Source organism: Anomaloglossus baeobatrachus, chromosome 4, assembly GCF_048569485.1.
Source record: "Anomaloglossus baeobatrachus isolate aAnoBae1 chromosome 4, aAnoBae1.hap1, whole genome shotgun sequence".
NCBI classification, from domain to species: Eukaryota; Metazoa; Chordata; class Amphibia; order Anura; family Aromobatidae; genus Anomaloglossus; species Anomaloglossus baeobatrachus.
The window spans coordinates 689,072,047-689,090,807 of NC_134356.1; the positions used below are offsets into that span (position 1 = coordinate 689,072,047).

Here is an 18,761-nt window from a genome sequence, read left to right on the forward strand (position 1 = left end):
CAGCACACTGACAGCACCTGTCACTGAGTTCAATGACCGCCGCCTTCACAGCCAAGTATCGCGAGAGACCCGTGACGTCACCGCTAGTCAGTCTCGGGTCGGAAGCGAGAGAAGGTGATGTGACAAGCGGCGGCCATGGAGGACAGTGACAGCGCTGAGGTCGGGATGGCGGGACTTCATCACCGCAGGTAAGCCGAGCGGGACCATGTGTGCAGAGTGTGTGTGTGTGTGTGTGTGTGTGTGTGTGTACGTATGTACATGCCGCGGGCAGGAGGGGGCGGAGCGAGCTGAGCGGGGAAGTGTGGGCTTCCTGCACGTAACTAGGATAAACATCGGGTTACTAACCAAAGCGCTTTGGTTGGATATCCGATGTTTATCTTGGTTACCAGCTTGTGGCAGGCTGCCAGCGATGGCTTCTGCACACTGTAGCTGTAAAAAGCCCTGCTTTTTGCTGCTAGAACCGTTCTCGAATTTATCTAGAACTATCGAATTTTAGCAAAAAAGCTCGAGTTCTAGTTCGATCTAGAACAGCCCCCAAAATCACTCGAGCCGCGAACTGGAGAACCTTGAACCGCGCTCAACTCTACTCACCACACTTAGAACTCTTAAACTAAAGCACTCGTAACTGTTGATATATTTTTCTTTGTGTTGATGCACTTTAAGCGAAGACCGAGCCACAGGACTGGGTGTTGCAAAAGTTTCTTTAACATCTTACGGCCAATGGACTAATGCTGTATGAGCTGGTGAAGTATCTTATTCAATTTTTGTATTTTTTATTTTTAAGACTCTGTTAAAAAAAAGGTACAGTAAATATTACCAACATGTTATGGTTAAATTATAAGAAAATGTTTAGCTTAACCCAAACCTTGTTGCCACACTCGGGGACGAGTGTGATTAACTAAAGGGGTATATGGCGCCCCTGTGGTTAGGCACTACAGGGGAATACAGCATTTTAACAGCAAGGTGCAGTGCCCTTTGGTCACAGGTGAAAGAGAGAAGAAATGCAGAGTCTTATATTTGATTGAGTAACATTGACTCAGCAGCCCCTACATTCATATTCCTGGGACTGTTTATATAGTAGGTCCATAGGGGGGTGGAGCCTGGCTGAGCGTGAGACGCGACATGGTTGCCAAGACGACTGGGTGACAGTTAGTCAGTTAACAGTCAGTCAGTAATGAGTGACAAGAAGAGACAAGAGTAAATTGATGACTGAAAGAAGGGCTAGAAATAACATAGGCCCGACGTCCGGAGTGAGGTTACCCCAAAAGAAAAGAAAGACACTGGAAAAGGGGTAACCCAGACGGAAAGGGGACGCTTTAGGTCTGGCGAGAGCCGGCTGAAGAGTTCAGGTCGACACCGATATAACGGGACCGAGGAGCTTTGTCAGGTTTATCCCCAAAATCATTGACCGTTATACTAGGATCCTAAATAAGAGGAGGCCCGGTACCCATCAAGAGTCTGACTACTAACCCCAAGCCGAGTCCACGACGCTGTTGCGGGATAGATAAAGAAACCGTGCAGCATTAGACCCCTGGGAAAACCAGTGACGAGACTAACGAGTGGGTTAAAGAGGGAGTCACAGAGCCCTGAGAGCAGAGACCGAGAAAGAAACAAAGAAAGGTTACCTCAGAGAGAGACTCTGTCATCAAATCTCCTCCGAAACTTGTGACCATTGGCCTTCTGGTAACCGTACTGTTGCTGCTGTGAACTGTGCAAAACAAACCAGATGCTAGTAAAAAGGATTTGTTTAAGCTGATGTGGACTCGGTGTGTCATCTCTCCGCCATTCGACAGGACCCTGTGACGTCAGAGAAGAAGGCAGCCATCACCGCTCGGTCGCTTCCCTCCTGGTCAGCGACCCGCCACCCTGAGGTAAGAAATCTCCACCTGTGGGGAGCTGAGAGATCTTAAGCTGCCGTCACCATCGCCTCAGAGGTCGGCCGCGGGCAGCGCTGGTATATGCCGCTTACCAGACACCACAGGTGGCGTCACGTATATCCCCAAAATCATCCCTGAACCCCGTTCCACAGCCGCAGAGTGATTGCCCAGGGAGCGAAGCCGGGACCGACCACCTGTGATAATGCCATCAAGAGTAAAGTATCCGTAGTCCCGGCGCCAGAGTACCCCTACTGATAACCCTGATGGTCGACTCAGATACAACAATCCTGGGTGGCTGTTAGCTGCTTATTTTAGGTTGGGGCATTAATAATGGGCCTCCTCAGAATGAGAATATTAGCCCCCCAGATGTTGAGGCTTTTTCTTGGCTAGGTATCAAAATTGGGAAGGACCACATGCCATTTTTTAAAAATTATTTACTTAATTAAATAAAATGTAGTTCCTCTTATTTTGATACCCAGCTAAGATAGGCATATGGCCAGGGGGGTGCAGCCTGTTGATGTGGGCTTTAACTGTGCTGGTATCAATATAAAGTGGAATCACACGGCATTTATTTACTTATGTATTTTACACCAGCAGCATAATGTTGTCAGAGAAGGTGGGGGTACGGTCTGACTGCAGCCAATCAGAGACGCTGGTGGGCAGGGAAATTATTAAATCTATATGAAGGATAATTATTGGCACCGGAAATAGCACTACAGCGAGAGGGGGAGACTCGGTAAGTATGTCCTACTTTAACCTTTGGCTTTCTTTTTTATTTGCAATGATTTCCCTGGCTAATCACATCCATGCCAATTCTTGACATGGTTGTGATGGGGCCGGGAGAGGATTGTTTCTGCAAAAAAAACATGTACTTATCCAAATCAAACATTTCTGACCTTCCGGTCAAATGTTCGGTTTAACGATGCTGACCCGATACCAACAAGGATCGTATGAGTTTGTAATTTTCCAAACTTTTCCAATCAAGATCATTCATCTCGAAAAAGATTTTTTACTAGAGATGAGTGAACCGATCGTGGTTCGGCTCGAGTTCGGTTCGTCGAACGGAGGTCTCGTTCGAGTTCAGTTCGGCGAACGTTCGACGAACCGAACTCGAACCGCATAGGAAACAATGGCAGGCAATCACAAACACATAACAACACCTAGAAAACACCCTCAAAGGTGTCCAAAAGGTGACAAACAACTCACAACACAACAAAAACACATGGGAAAGTGACAAGGACATATACTCATGCGAAAACAAAAGAGCTGGACAAGGAAAAAGAGGAGACACAGATATATGAGTATATGCAAGGGAACGTCGATGCCATTACTGTGCAACTTGAGCCCTGCTCATTTTAGGCTTCCAATCTGGATAAATTCACCTGAGCTTGCCACGTACGCCTTGGGGATCTTGTCGTGTCCTGCAGCCAGCGTTCTCTCGGAACCTGTCTTCAGTGCTGCTGGGGGTCTGCTGACAGATAAGAACACGCGTCTGTCCACTGAGAATGTGGACATACTAACGTTCACCAAGATGAACAAGTCATGCCTCACAGAGGACTTTTCTTCCCCTGGGTCATCCAGGGGAGTTGAAAGGCACGTGTATTTTTGAGAGTTCTTTATGCAAAGCATCTTTTTCATTTTGAAAATGGGGGTCAACTGATGCCAGTCAAGTGGGGTGTGTGTGGCCCAATTAGTGGAAACGAGGGAGACTGTGGTTGGAGTCCCCTCGCTTTTGAAAAAAGAACCAAGATGAACAAGTCATGGCTCTCAGAGGACTTTTCTTCCCCTGGCTCATCCAGTGGACGTGAAAGGCACGCGTATTTTTGAGAGTGCTTCATGCAAAACATATTTTTCATCTTGAAAATGGGGGTCAACTGATGCCAGTCAAGTGGGGTGTGTGTGGCCCAATTAGTGGAAACAAGGGAGACTGTGGTTGGAGTCCACTCGCTTTTGAAAAAAGAACCAAGATGAACAAGTCATGGCTCTCAGAGGACTTTTCTTCCCCTGGCTCATCCAGGGGAGGTGAAAGGCACGCGTATTTTTGAGAGTGCTTCATGCAAAGCATCTTTTTCATCTTGAAAATGGGGGTCAACTGATGACAGTCAAGTGGGGTGTGTGTGGCCCACTTAGTGGAAACGAGGGAGACTGTGGTTGGAGTCCCTTTGCTGTGTTTTACATGCTTTTAGAAGGGCATGACATGGCTTAGAGGTTGACTTTCAGCATCTGCAAACTGTTGGCTACCAAAATGCTTCCTCTCCAACCTTTTCAACCGAGGATTTTCGAGTCCTTATGCCCATCCAAGTGCCCCAAGAGCCGATGCACAGGCGCCACTCCTCCAACAAAGGCGTGCACGCGCTACACCAGCATGTCGCACCAAACATCACCGCTTCTTTGAGAAACTGTGTGACAGGGTGCATTTCACCACAGATTCTTGGCCCAGTAAGCATTGACAGGGGCGTTACATGTCGCTGACTGGGCTATAAGTTACTATGGGGAGAGATGGAGAAGGGTCTGCTGTACAAGTCTTGCTGTCCCCACGAGTTGTATCAATCCTTCCTCTGTATGTAGAAGTTAATACACTGCTTCTGCCTCCTCAACTTCGTGTGGGTCCTTCACCTCGGCCCAAACCCTGTGTGGTCAGGGCACCCTTCCTTGTAACTGTGCACAAGGAAAACCACACACCTCCTTACTATGCTGGCAGCAGAGCTCAATGCCATCATGCGGTCAAATGTTTACTTTGAAATGTATGGGAAATGTGAGTCACACCGCTGAGAAGTTGTGGACGGTTAGCTCTGGAGACCAAGTTTCATCAATGGTTGTCTCCACTCAACCAGCAGACAGGGAAGGCCGGGTGTGACAATGATGCAAATATGGATGCGGCCCTTCGCCGTGACAATGTGACACACGTGCCTTGTGTGGCTCACGTGTTGAATCTAATTCTCCAGCAATTTTTAAAACAACATCCCGGCCTACATGGCCTTGTGCAGCGTGCACGCTCGCTATGTGCTCACTTCCATCGTTCGCACACAGCAGCTCAACAACTTTCGTCGCTCCAGAAGTCTTTAGGTCTGGTGGTTAAACGCCTGAAATGCGATGTGTCGACACGCAGGAATTTGAATCTGCACATTGTGCAGCGTTTGTGGCAGCACCGCCGAACCCTGCTGCAATACATTATGACATATAGCCTGGGATAACTTGATCCAGAGGTGGTGCAGATCACGCTGCTGGAGTGGTGTCACATCAAGGACCTATGCACCCTTCTACACAGTTTACAAATGTCGACGAAGATGTTAAGCACTGGCGATGCCATTCTCAGCGTGACAATTCTGGTCATCTACATGATGGAGCACACTGTAAGCATTATTCGGAGTCAGGTGTTGGGACAAGAGGAAGGGGAGGAAGTACAGGAGGAGTCATATGCGGAAGGGATAACAAGATCTACGAGGTCCAGATGGTCAGCGGCACCTAGGCGGCAGTCATGGTGGGGGAGAGGGATTAACAAGGGCGCATAGTATCAGCAAAAATTGTTGAGGAAGGTGCAGGAGCCCATGAAGAAATGGAGGACAAACTTGCGATGGGCATGGAAGACTCAGCAGATGAGTGAGAGCTTTCTCACATTTCGGTTGTGCGAGGTTAGGGGGAGAGGGCAGAGGAAGGAGGCACGATTCTCACCTCTCTGCCACCAACACACCAAGGACTTGGTCCTCCTGGATGCACAAGACACATGAGCGCCTTCTTGCTGCACTACCTACAACATGACTCTCGGATTGTACGAATTCGAAGTAATGCTAATTACTGGGTTGCCACACTGTTAGATCCCCGGTACAAGACAAAATTTGGTGAAATAATTCCTGCCATAGAAAGAGACGCACGTATACAGGAGTATCTGCAGAATGTGGTACGCAATCTTAGATCTGCTTTTCCACTAAACACCAGTGCTGCACAGAGTGAATCTCAACGCTTTGTCATGGATAGGAGGAAATGGTCTTTTACTTGTCCACATCTGAGGGACCGAGGGATGGCTGCTGTGCTGAGATGGCGTTGAGTACGGTGTCCCTGCTGAGTTGCACTTTTGGTCATATACAAAATGAGTTGAAAAAGGACAGATGCTGGTGGAAAGGGGAACAGGTGTGTTGGAAAGGGGAAAAAAGTTTTTGTCCGTGGGTTTGGTGGTTAATCAAAAGTAACATTTGCTGAAGAAACACCATCTGTTACGGTGGGACTGGCAGATTTGGATAAAGTGGTATATACTATGTTACCGCTATATAACGAAAATTAATAAGAAAAGAAAGAGAAAGGTATATATCCCCATCAGCAGTCAATGTCCACCGTGCTCCCAGATGGAAAAGGAGAGGATGGCAAATGGAAGGTTCGGTGGAGGATACAGAGCTGTGTGGCTATGAAACTAATAGTAGCCTGAACCGAGTTAGACGCCACTCGGATCTGGAGACTGGGAGCCCTGTTAGCGTCACAGGGTCCACACGCCCACCCAGCCCAGGAACTCCCTGTTAACAACACAGGGGCCATTGAGTACGCTGACCTTGTGCATTGGGGCCACACCTGTGGACATCAGGCGCATCAGCAGCAGCAGGCCTGTTAATGCCACTGGGCTGCACAAGCAGGACTTGTAGGACAGGAGCTGGTCTTAACCGTTCTGCGTTACCAACTGTGGTGGCGGCCTGCATCGATGCCCTATCCCTGTCTACCTCTGGCCTAAAGCCGCAATGGGTTCAACACATGGAGGTGTGCTCTTTCGGAGCATAGTAGAAGACTGCGCACCTCCTTGTTGGCTCCAGCCCGTTTTATAACCTGGGAACGCCCCAAACCAGGGTGGACCACAATGCACCTCCTGGAGACAAAAGCAGAGTGACACGTCATGAGTGGCATAACTAGCGTCCTATTTGGAACCGCAACTTCAATAATGACCTCATGGCTGCCAAGACACAAACACCTCACCAGTCATCGTCTGACCATCAATAATGAGGTGACAAGTCATGGGGCAGGCCTCTGCAAGCCATTTGGGAGTGGCCTGGCCACATCGTCAGGACACCTGATGCCCTGTGGTCTATATGGGCCCCCCACATCAGGGGCAGGGCCAAAGAGTTCATTACCGGACCTAGTCTCTGATGCAGTAAGTGCCTGAGCTTTCTCTGTAGCATGAAATACAGTCTCTGAAAAAGGACTATCAGCTTTAGCATGGTGTCTAGGCACAAAACAGGACTTAGACCTGGCACGGAATGCAAGTAACTGTGCAAAGAGGCTTTTCGCACTAAGTGTGGGAGCATGCGCTGTATCCCGAAATGAAGACTTAGCCTCAGGAATGGCACAGTCAGGCTGAGCATACTCACTAGGCGAAACACTGTAGTTAGGCTGCAGCTGGGGTAAATCGGCACACGCATGCGCACTAGCTGCCTCTCCACACTTAGACGTGGAGAAGAAATTGCTCTTCGGGTGTGGACTTGGAGATGCTGTCTATGAACAGAACGAAAAGCTAAAGGTGTGTGTTACAGCAAGGAGCCACCATGGAAACACTTCGTTCAGTTGTGAGGGGAGTTGTGTTGGAGTTTGGTGAGGAGTACCGTAACGCCAGTGAGCAGCATCCTGTGCCATAGACCAACATTCTTACGGTGCTGTCTATACTGCTTACCGTGAGAGGAGCGTAAAGTCTGTATTTCTGGCAACTGGACATCACAGTACCCGGGTACGGTAGGCTGTGCCCAGACAATAATGCGGGCACGCAACACTTTGTTTTATTAGCAAAACACATATCTGTTCTGGGTAGGCTGACTATTTATAGACAATAAGACTTGCTTCCTCTGCACTGTCAAATTGTCACGTACAGTTTAAATCATAGAGGGACAGCGACACTTGTTTGCATTGGCTGTTGATTTTCAAGATTTCCATGACTGTGTTGCAGAGCTGTGTGGTTTGCATTCACACTGTTATCATCTGCCTTATCTGTGAGGCTTCAGCTAACAAGGGTATTCAGGGGGGTAATGTGTTTTGTCTATGTTTACGTAGATAACTGGGAAGCTCTTGTGATGCGCCACTGGTAAGTCGTGTTCGCACACACACACACACACACACACACGCATAAACACACAATTACTGCTACGCAGAGGGATCAGCAGGTAGTAGGCAACAGAATAGATTGTTCAATTATTTTAATTGTATGCATGGTTCTTTTTGTTTGTTTTGGTAAAGTTAAACAATCATTTATCAACCCAATTGCCTAGAGTCCTTTTCCTGTTGCCTGGTTTTGCTGCATACTGGGGAGCCCACCCTGTACACGACTTACAATGAAGCATAAGTCGCAATGTGAATTTCACTGTGTTACAATGCGGCCTAGCGTGCCTGTGCAACCATCGCCTGCCCCATCAAGTGCATCTGCGTGCTCTTCATCCTCTGTGACTGTGGGGACAGCAGTCACACATGGTTTTTCACACTGAACTTCCACCCCTTTACACGCAACAGGGAGTGTGATTGGCAGGTCATCACTTGTTTTGGAAGTGGAAACAGATGGTATTGTTGAGCTGTCAGACATCAAGAAAACCAACATTGGATGCAGGCTACATTATATCCACGCCTGCACCTTCGTCACAGATTGGCTGGACTACCTGCAGTTAATAACTGCATTCCAGAAATGGAAAGGAGTGTAGAATGCACATGTGTTGTAATTTGCTTGGCAGCAAAGGAACACTAACTAAGTATTCCAGACAATTTTAGGATGGCAGAAAAAGAGTCAGCTCTTTGGGCAAATTAAATAGCGTGGCAAAAGTCGACAGGTGGGTACAGTGGCCGTGTTCTGTGGGTACCAGGACAGTAAAAGAAGCCTCACTTTCTATTCCTCCGAATGATCAAATGCAGCAAGGAATTCCTTGAGTTTGCTATAAAATTAGCATAGCAAAATGTGCATAAGGGTGTCATGCAGAGGTGCTGCACATAGATTTGCACCAGTGGGACAATAATGGAATACAACAGCCAGTTCTTGTATGCCACTAAATGGCAGCATTTTTTGCTATCATTATAGCTTATTAAAAACAGAGCAGGAGGGTGTCATGCAGAGGTGCTAGAAATAGCTTGGCACCAGTGGGACAATAATGGAATACAACAGCCAGTTCTTGTATGCCACTAAATGGCAGCATTTTTTGCTATCATTATAGCTTATTAAAAACAGATCAGGAGGGTGTCCTGCACAGGTGCTAGAAATAGCTTGGCACCAGTGGGGCACTAATGGAATACAACAGCCAGTTCTATGATGCCACTAAATGGCAGTATTTTTTGCTATCATTATAGCTTATTAAAAACAGAGCAGGAGGGTGTCATGCAGAGGTGCTAGAAATAGCTTGGCACCAGTGGGACACTAATGGAGTACAACAGCCACTTCTTGTATGCCACTAAGTTTACTCAATTTTTCGTATTATAATGGCTTAGTAACAATGAGTTTGAGTGTGCAATGCAGGCAGATGTGCTGCAAATATCTTTGCACTAGTGGGACAATAATGAAGTCCAACAGCCAGTTTTAGGATGCCACTAAATGGCAGCATTTTTTGCTATCATTATAGCTTATTAAAAACAGAGCAGGAGTGTGTCATGCAGAGGTGCTAGAAATAGCTTGGCACCAGTGGGACAATAATGGAATACAACAGCCAGTTCTTGTATGCCACTAAATGGCAACATTTTTTGCTATCATTATAGCTTATTAAAAACAGAGCAGGAGGGTGTCATGCAGAGGTGCTGCTCATAGATTTGCACCAGTGGAGCACTAATGGAGTACAACAGCCAGTTCTATGATGCCACTAAATGGCAGTATTTTTTGCTATCATTATAGCTTATTAAAAACAGAGCAGGAGGGTGTCATGCAGAGGTGCTAGAAATAGCTTGGCACCAGTGGGGCACTAATGGAGTACAACAGCCACTTCTTGTATGCCACTAAATGGCAGCATTTTTTGCTATCATTATAGCTTATTAAAAACAGAGCAGGAGGGTGTCATGCAGAGGTGCTAGAAATAGCTTGGCACCAGTGGGGCACTAATGGAGTACAACAGCCACTTCTTTTATGCCACTAAGTTCACTCAATTTTTGGTATTATAATGGCTTAGTAACAATGAGTTTGAGTGTGCAATGCAGAGGTGCTGCAAATATCTTTGCACTAGTGGGACAATACAGAAGTCCAACAGCCACGTTTAGGATGCCACTAAGTTTCCTCAGTGTTTGATAGTATAATGGCTTAGTAACAATGAGTTTGAGTGTGCAAACGGCAGGAGGGTACAGTTGCACTGTTGTGGGTCTGGGTAGAGGAAAGGAAGCCTCCCTTTCTATCCCTCCTAATGGGGAAATGCAGCGAGGAAATCCCTGACCTTAGCTACACAGACGCTGTCATCTTGTGTAGCTGTTAAAATCTGTTTTCACAGCCCTGACTGTCACCTACGGTTCTGACCCTGCCGGTATTAGCCCTTAGAAGGGCTGAAGGAAACTTCTATCCCTATTCTGTATAGCGCTGTGTATAGAGCATACACAGCAGTATCGGAGACAGGAGCAACGCCAGCGGTGACTGACACCCAGACGCAGAAGAGATAATGGCGTCCGGCCTTGCAGATACTCGTTTTTATAATGTAGGGACATGTGATATGGACATCCTATCACACATGCCGTTGATTCTCTGGCTAAAAGTCCACTTAGCTGTGTGTGTGTCTGGGATTGGCTGACATGCTGGCCCGCCCCACTACACGTGCGCGCTTAGGGAAGGAAGACAAAGAAAAAAAAAAATGTCGATCGCCATTATCCAACAACAGTGATCTGAATGCGCTGTTCCCGCACACTATACACTGAAATGTCATAATAGTGTGAGTCACAGAGTGACTTACACTATTACAGCGGAAAGCCAGCTAGGAATTAGCTGGTCTTTTTGCTGCTAGAACCGTTCTCGAACGTATCTAGAACTATCGAGCTTTAGCAAAAAGCTCGAGTTCTAGTTCGATCTAGAACAGCCCCCAAAATCACTCGAGCCGCGAACTGGAGAACCTCGAACCGCGAACCCCTCTCAACTCTATTTATCACTTATAAATCTAAAACCCTTATTTTCTGTCAAATCTTAAAAATATCCCTGATTGCAAAATCTGAAAACTTTTGGATAATTTTTATCCTTGCCAACAATCCTCTCTAATATTTATAATAATATAATAAATTATTAAACCATTAAGCCTTTTAGAATAATGTGCTACAGTAAGCTTCTCCCCATAGGCAAGTAATGAATGTAAACAGTCAGTCTCATGTGCTTCCATCATTCAGTTGAGAGTAATTATTACTATCCCGAGGGAAATTTACCATGTTTTTCTGACATTATAAGACGTCTACATTTATGAAGTTTTGCCTTCACACGAGAAGAGCCCACAATGGTTACATTTCACATCACGGCTGAAATTACAACTATACTCTTGTGAGCCTCGGCTAAGGACAACCATCATAAAGTGGAATGTAGAACCAATACTGTTTTACTGAGATATATTTCAGGAGTTTTTAAATGGATATTATCACATTTTGTTAATTTATAGGGAAAAAAAAATCTTGGATATTCATTGACATAAATGATGTGTGAGGAGAATCAGACTCAAGTCACTCAGATCCGTCTTCTCGGATTCCAAAGTCTCTCGAAATACAAACCTCTTCTATTCATTCTGCTTTTCCTGAGCTATGTATGCATTCTGGGTGGAAACCTTCTCATTATCCTATTGGTGACCATTGTTGACCACCTCAAAACCCCAATGTTTCTCTTTCTGAAACATTTATCCATAGCAGACGTCTTACTGACCACAAGCGTAATCCCCATGATGCTGGGTTTGATACTTGTTGAGGAGGGAATTTTGACACTTTGGGGCTGTCTGATACAGCTTTTTGCCTTTGGTATCTTTGGATTTATTCAATGTTTCCTTATTGTCATCATGTCTTTTGATCGATATTTGGCCATCTGCCGTCCATTACGTTATTCCTCACTAATGAGTCCAGATCTTTGCCTTCAGTTGGTCATTGGGTCTTGGTGTTTGGTCATCGTGCTCATAGCTAGTGAGTTTTTTATTATTATCCAGTTTAACTTCTGTGGCTTTAATTCCATTGACCACTTCTTCTGTGATCTTGGTCCTGTAATGGAATTATCCTCTTCTGACATTTCAATTTTAATTTTGCAAGACTTTGTTTATTGCATCTTTTTGCTTTTTTTTCCTTTCGGCCTCATCATTATTTCCTACTTTTGCATTTTCTTGGCTATCATTAAAATTTCTTCAACTTACAATAGAAGAAAAGCCTTCTCCACTTGTAGCTCGCACCTGACGACAGTGTGTTTATATTATGGCACCTTAATCACAGTCTACATGACTCCATCTGATGAGAGCTCATCCAACATCAACAAATACAGATCCCTGCTGTATTTGGTGGTGACACCATTGATGAATCCTATTATCTACAGTTTAAGGAACAAACAGATCAAGAGGGCTATGAAAAAAATGAGTAATATATTTTTGAATAGATGGACAAGGTGAAACACTTAGTGTGAAGGTAAAATATGAAGGTTTCATTAAGCTACGAATCTCAGTATCCTATTGATGAAAACATTTTCATCACCTCTCCCATCATAACCAAGATTATTAATTGTGTACTGAAATAAGAGATGAAAGACTCAAGTCAAAGAAAAGCAAATTTACTACAAAATTGATTTAAAAAATTGTATTCACCAGAATCCATTCATTTTGCAATTTGTTTAACTTGAGTGCAACAGAATGACATCTGGCGAAGAAATATTTTGCTTCAGTCTTGCTTTTTACGTGGAATTTTGTAATAAATGACACAATCTTATACTGACTGTTCCCATCTCTTGTCTTTCTGCAGATCCCTGCTCCATCCTTTTCTTGCACCCTCTGGTTACCCAACGCTCATTTTTTGGTCACCAGTGTGTTCCATGCTGATTAATCCACATGCACGCCATTGATGTTTTGTGCCAGTTACATCCGATGTCTAAAGAAACATCACAGTATAATAGTCATGTTTTATTTCCAATATTTGCATGTTTTATATTCTGATTAGAGATGAGCGAACCGGTCCTGGTTCGGCTCGAGGCCGGTTCGCCGAACGGGGGTCCCGTTCGAGTTCGGCTCGTCGAACGTTCGACGAACCGAACTCGAACGTATAGGCTATAATGGGAGGCAATCACAAACACATAAAAATTCATTATAAATGTACACAAACAGTTAATAAACATTGCCATAACACTTACCGGTCCTCGCGATCCCTTCTGCACTCTGTCTCCTGCCGCTATTCCATCCGATGATTGCTGAATCCTCCCGGTGACCTGCACTGCCAGCAGAGATGCAGGACCTATCGTGACGTCAAAATAGCCATGTGACCAGTCACGTGGCTATTATCTCATTGGCTACAGACTGGTCACATGACTATGACACGTCATGTAGGACCTGCGAGTGCATCTCTCCGGTACACGGTGCACATATGTGTATCGCCGTGTACCGGCGACATGCTCTAGCACACGGTCGACTCCCCGTTCCGTTAGAGACCGGCTGACACAGCCGGTCATTAACGGAGATCACCGTTGCCATAGCAACGCAGTTAGCGGTGACGTCACCGCTAACCGCGGCTCCGAGAGCACCGTTGCTATGGTAACGCGTCTGTCAGCGTTACCGCTAGCAGCCAGCACTGATCACTCACGGAGTGAAGGCTGCACGCTGCTTCCCGATTGTAGTGATGATTGTAGTGAGGATGGAGGTTCCCCAGCCCCAAGTGATGAGCTGGTGAACCTCATCCTTCCTCACTACAATCGTCACTACTACTACACTAGTGAGGATTGTAGTGAGGATGGAGGTTCCCCAGCCCCAAGTGATGAGCTGGTGAATCTCATCCTCCCTCACTACAATCGTCACTACTACTACACTAGTGATGATTGTAGTGAGGATGGAGGTTCCCCAGCCCCAAGTGATGAGCTGGTGAATCTCATCCTCACTACAATCGTCACTACTACTACACTAGTGATGATTGTAGTGAGGATGGAGGTTCCCCAGCCCCAAGTGATGAGCTGGTGAATCTCATCCTCACTACAATCGTCACTACTACTACACTAGAAAGAAAGAAGACAGAAGAGCAGGATCGTGGAGGGCTGACAGGGGGTAATAAAGATGGAGTCTCTAATGTGTCTGTGTATTTATTTCTATTAAAGTATTTTTTCTCTGTGTGGTGTTTTTTTTTATCCCTTTATTGGAGATTCTTAATGGCCGGGTCAAACGTGCCTGACATTAAGAATCTCTGGCTTAATACTGGCTAGTAAAACAAAGCCAGTATTAACTCATAATTACCCAACAAGCCACCCGGCTCCAGGGCTGTTGGAAGAGTTGGATACAGCGCCAGATGATGGCGCTTCTATGAGAGCGCCATTTTCTGGGACGGCTGCGGACTGTAATTCGCAGCAGAGGCGCCCACAAACCTCGGGCTAACCTGTGTTGCGGATTCCAATCCCCAGCTGCCTAGTTGTACCCGGCTGGACACAAAAATGGGGCGAAGCCCACGTCATTTGTTTTTTAATTATTTCATGAAATAAGTGAAATAATTAAAAAAAAACGGGCTTCCCTATATTTTTGGTTCCCAGCCGGGTACAAATAGGCAACTGGGGGTTGGAGGCAGCCCGTGGCTGCCAGCTGTACCTGGCTAGCATACAAAAATATGGCGAAGCCCACGTCATTTTTTTGGTGGGCAAAAAAATTCTGCATACAGTCCTGGATGGAGTATGCTGAGCCTTGTAATTCTGCAGCTGCTGTCTGCTCTTCTCCATACAGACAGACAGCAGCTGCAGAACTACAAGGCTCAGCATACTCCATCCAGGACTGTATGCAGAAGTTTTTTGCCCCCTGAAAAAATTATGTGGGCTTTGCCATATTTTTGTATGCTAGCCAGGTACAGCAAGCAGGTACGGCTGCCCCCAACCCCCAGTTGCCTATTTGTACCCGGCTGGGAACCAAAAATAAAGGGAAGCCCTTTTTTTATTATTTCATGAATTTCATGAAATAATTAGAAAACAAATGACGTAGGCTTCGCCCCATTTTTGTGTCCAGCCAGGTACAACTAGGCAGCTGGGGATTGGAATTCGCACCACAGGTTGGCCTGAGCTTTCTGGGCCCCACTGCTGCGAATTGCAGTCTGCAGCCGCCTCAGAAAATGGCATTTTCATAGAAGCGCCATCTTCTGGCGCTGTATCCAACTCTTCCAGCACCTGCCTGCTATACCTGGCTAGCATACAAAAATATGGCGAAACTCACGTCCTTTTTTTGTAGTTTTTTGGCAAAAAAAATAAAAAATGCTTCCCTGGATTTTCCATTGCCAGTGAAGGTAACACCAAGCAGTGGGGGTTAGCAGCCAGTAGCTGCTTGGATTACCCTTAGCTAGCAATACAAAAAATGCAGCGGGAGCCCATATTTATTTTTTTTAATTATTTATATAAATAACTAAAAATAAAATGGGCTTCCCTGTATTTTGATTGCTGGACATCACAGTGCTGTAAAAATAAATCTTTAAAAAAATGACGTAGCGCTCCGCGGTATTTTTGATTCTCAGCGCAGATAAAGCAGACAGCTATGGGTTGCCACCCCCATCTGCCTGCCGTTACCTTGGTTGGCAATCAAAATACAGGGAAGCCCATTAATTTTTTCTATTTAAAAAATAGTTAAAAAAAAAAATGACGTTGGGTCCCCCCATTTTTGATAGCCAGCTAGGGTAAAGCAGACGGCTGTAGCCTGAAAACCACAGCTGGCAGCTTTACCGTGGTTGGGGATCCAATGTGGAGGTCCCCTCAGGCTCTTTTTTATAATTATTTTATAAATATTAATAATTACACAAAAAAAGTAGGGTCCCCTCCAAATTGGATCACCAGCCAAGGTAAAGCGGACAGCTGTGGTCTGGTATTCTCAGGGTGGGAAGGTCCATAGTTATTGGGCCTTCACAGCCTAAAAATAGCAGGCCGCAGGCACCTCAGACGTGGCGCATCCACTAGATGCGCCAATCCTGGCGCTTCACCCCAGCTCATCCCATGCCCTGGTGTAGTGGCAAACGGGGTAATAAATCGGGTTGATACTAGCTGTAAAGTCACCTGAGATCAAGCCCAGCAGTTTGTGATGTCATGGCGTCTATTAGATACCCAACATCATAAACTGTCAGTACTAACAAAAACAAAAAATCGACAAAAGAAATTTATTTGAAAAAACAGTCCCCAAAACATTTCCTCTTTCACCAATTTATTGTAAGAAAAAAATTAAAGGGGTCCCACGACGACTCTGGACCGTCTAGAATATGGGGGGGAGACACTCAGGGAACGTATCCCATATTTTCTAGGAGTGCGGACCCTTCATGTGAGGAGTGTGGGTGCAATGAATCTGCACTCACTCTCCCCGGGTCCACAGCAGCAGAGTCCATGTCGTAATGGTTGCTACCAAAGCTGCAATGCCCTGCTCATGAGGTAAGGGCATGCCTAATCAGGAGAACTACTGTAGAGATAGCTCTGCTCACTGGTATATAGGTGCTCAGAGGTAATAATAGATAAAATTAGTGAGTAAAATCGGCACTCTAAATCTCCCAGACTAAGTCAGTAAGTCCCAATGGATAGTAATGAAAAATCACTCTTTATTGGTCCGTATTAAGAACATTTTTTTTTCATAAGCATATATGTTTTTGTCCAAAACAAGTTACAATTGACGTTTCAAAAGTGGATAAAAAGTGGAGAAAAAGTGGAGAATAAGTGGAGAAAAAGTGGAGAAAAAGTGGAGAAAAAGTGGAGAAAAAAATGGAGAAAAAGTGGAGAAAAAGTGGAGAATAAATGGAGAAAAAGTGGATAAAAAGTGGAGAAAAAAATGGAGAAAAAGTGGAGAAAAAGTGGAGAATAAATGGAGAAAAAGTGGAGAAAAAGTTGAGAATAAGTGGAGAAAAAGTGGAGAAAAAGTGGAGAATAAGTGGAGAAAAAGTGGAGAAAAAGTGGAGAATAAATGGAGAAAAAGTGGAGAAAAAGTGGAGAAAAAAATGGAGAAAAAGTGGAGAAAAAGTGGAGAATAAGTGGAGAAAAAGTGGAGAAAAAGTGGAGAAAAAGTGGAGAATAAATGGAGAAAAAGTGGAGAAAAAGTGGAGAATAAGTGGAGAAAAAGTGGAGAAAAAGTGGAGAATAAATGGAGAAAAAGTGGAGAAAAAGTGGAGAATAAATGGAGAAAAAGTGGAGAAAAAGTGGAGAAAAAAAATGGAGAAAAAGTGGAGAAAAAGTGGAGAATAAGTGGAGAAAAAGTGGAGAAAAAGTGGAGAAAAAGTGGAGAATAAATGGAGAAAAAGTGGAGAAAAAGTGGAGAAAAAAATGGAGAAAAAGTGGAGAAAAAGTGGAGAATAAATGGAGAAAAAGAGGAGAAAAAGTGGAGAAAAAGTGGAGAAAAAGTGGAGAAAAAAATGGAGAAAAAGTGGAGAAAAAGTGGAGAATAAATGGAGAAAAAGTGGAGAAAAAGTGGAGAAAAAAATGGAGAAAAAGTGGAGAAAAAGTGGAGAATAAGTGGAGAAAAAGTGGAGAAAAAGTGGAGAAAAAGTGGAGAAAAAGTGGAGAATAAATGGAGAAAAAGTGGAGAAAAAGTGGAGAAAAAAATGGAGAAAAAGTGGAGAAAAAGTGGAGAATAAGTGGAGAAAAAGTGGAGAAAAAGTGGAGAAAAAGTGGAGAATAAATGGAGAAAAAGTGGAGAAAAAGTGGAGAAAAAAATGGAGAAAAAGTGGAGAAAAAGTGGAGAATAAATGGAGAAAAAGAGGAGAAAAAGTGGAGAAAAAGTGGAGAAAAAGTGGAGAAAAAAATGGAGAAAAAGTGGAGAAAAAGTGGAGAATAAATGGAGAAAAAGTGGAGAAAAAGTGGAGAAAAAAATGGAGAAAAAGTGGAGAAAAAGTGGAGAATAAGTGGAGAAAAAGTGGAGAAAAAGTGGAGAAAAAGTGGAGAAAAAGTGGAGAATAAATGGAGAAAAAGTGGAGAAAAAGTGGAGAAAAAAATGGAGAAAAAGTGGAGAAAAAGTGGAGAATAAGTGGAGAAAAAGTGGAGAAAAAAATGGAGAAAAAGTGGAGAAAAAGTGGAGAAAAAAATGGAGAAAAAGTGGAGAAAAAGTGGAGAATAAATGGAGAAAAAGTGGAGAAAAAGTGGATACAAAAATGGAGAAAAAGTGGAGAAAAAGTGGAGAATAAATGGAGAAAAAGTGGAGAAAAAGTGGAGAATAAGTGGAGAAAAAGTGGAGAAAAAGTGGAGAATAAGTGGAGAAAAAGTGGAGAAAAAGTGGAGAATAAATGGAGAAAAAGTGGAGAAAAAGTGGAGAAAAAAATGGAGAAAAAGTGGAGAAAAAGTGGAGAATAAGTGGAGAAAAAGTGGAGAAAAAGTGGAGAAAAAGTGGAGAATAAATGGAGAAAAAGTGGAGAAAAAGTGGAGAAGTGGAGAAAAAGTGGAGAAAAAGTGGAGAAAAAATGGAGAAAAAGTGGAGAAAAAGTGGAGAATAAATGGAGAAAAAGTGGAGAAAAAGTGGAGAATAAGTGGAGAAAAAGTGGAGAAAAAAATGGAGAAAAAAGTGGAGAATAAATGGAGAAAAAGTGGAGAAAAAGTGGAGAAAAAATGGAGAAAAGTGGAGAAAAAGTGGAGAATAAGTGGAGAAAAAGTGGAGAATAAGTGGAGAAAAAGTGGAGAAAAAGTGGAGAAAAAGTGGAGAATAAATGGAGAAAAAGTGGAGAAAAAGTGGAGAATAAATGGAGAAAAAGTGGAGAAAAAGTGGAGAAAAAGTGGAGAAAAAGTGGAGAAAAAGTGGAGAAAAAAATGGAGAAAAAGTGGAGAATAAATGGAGA

The 18,761-nt window shown here is 44.3% G+C and overlaps 1 protein-coding gene across 1 annotated transcript; it reads left to right on the forward strand.

Annotated features, from left to right (window-relative positions):
• The first annotated feature begins 11,464 nt into the window (after positions 1 to 11,464).
• On the forward strand, positions 11,465 to 12,412 carry LOC142302913 (olfactory receptor 5P81-like). The gene has a single exon (XM_075344017.1). The coding sequence runs from the start codon at positions 11,465 to 11,467 to the stop codon at positions 12,410 to 12,412; it is 948 nt and encodes a 315-aa protein (XP_075200132.1).
• Positions 12,413 to 18,761: the final 6,349 nt, after the last annotated feature.

Coding starts and splice junctions, on each gene's coding strand:
- LOC142302913 (XM_075344017.1), top strand. CDS start 11,465: ATGATGTGTGAGGAGAATCAGACTCAAGTCACTCAGATCCGTCTTCTC.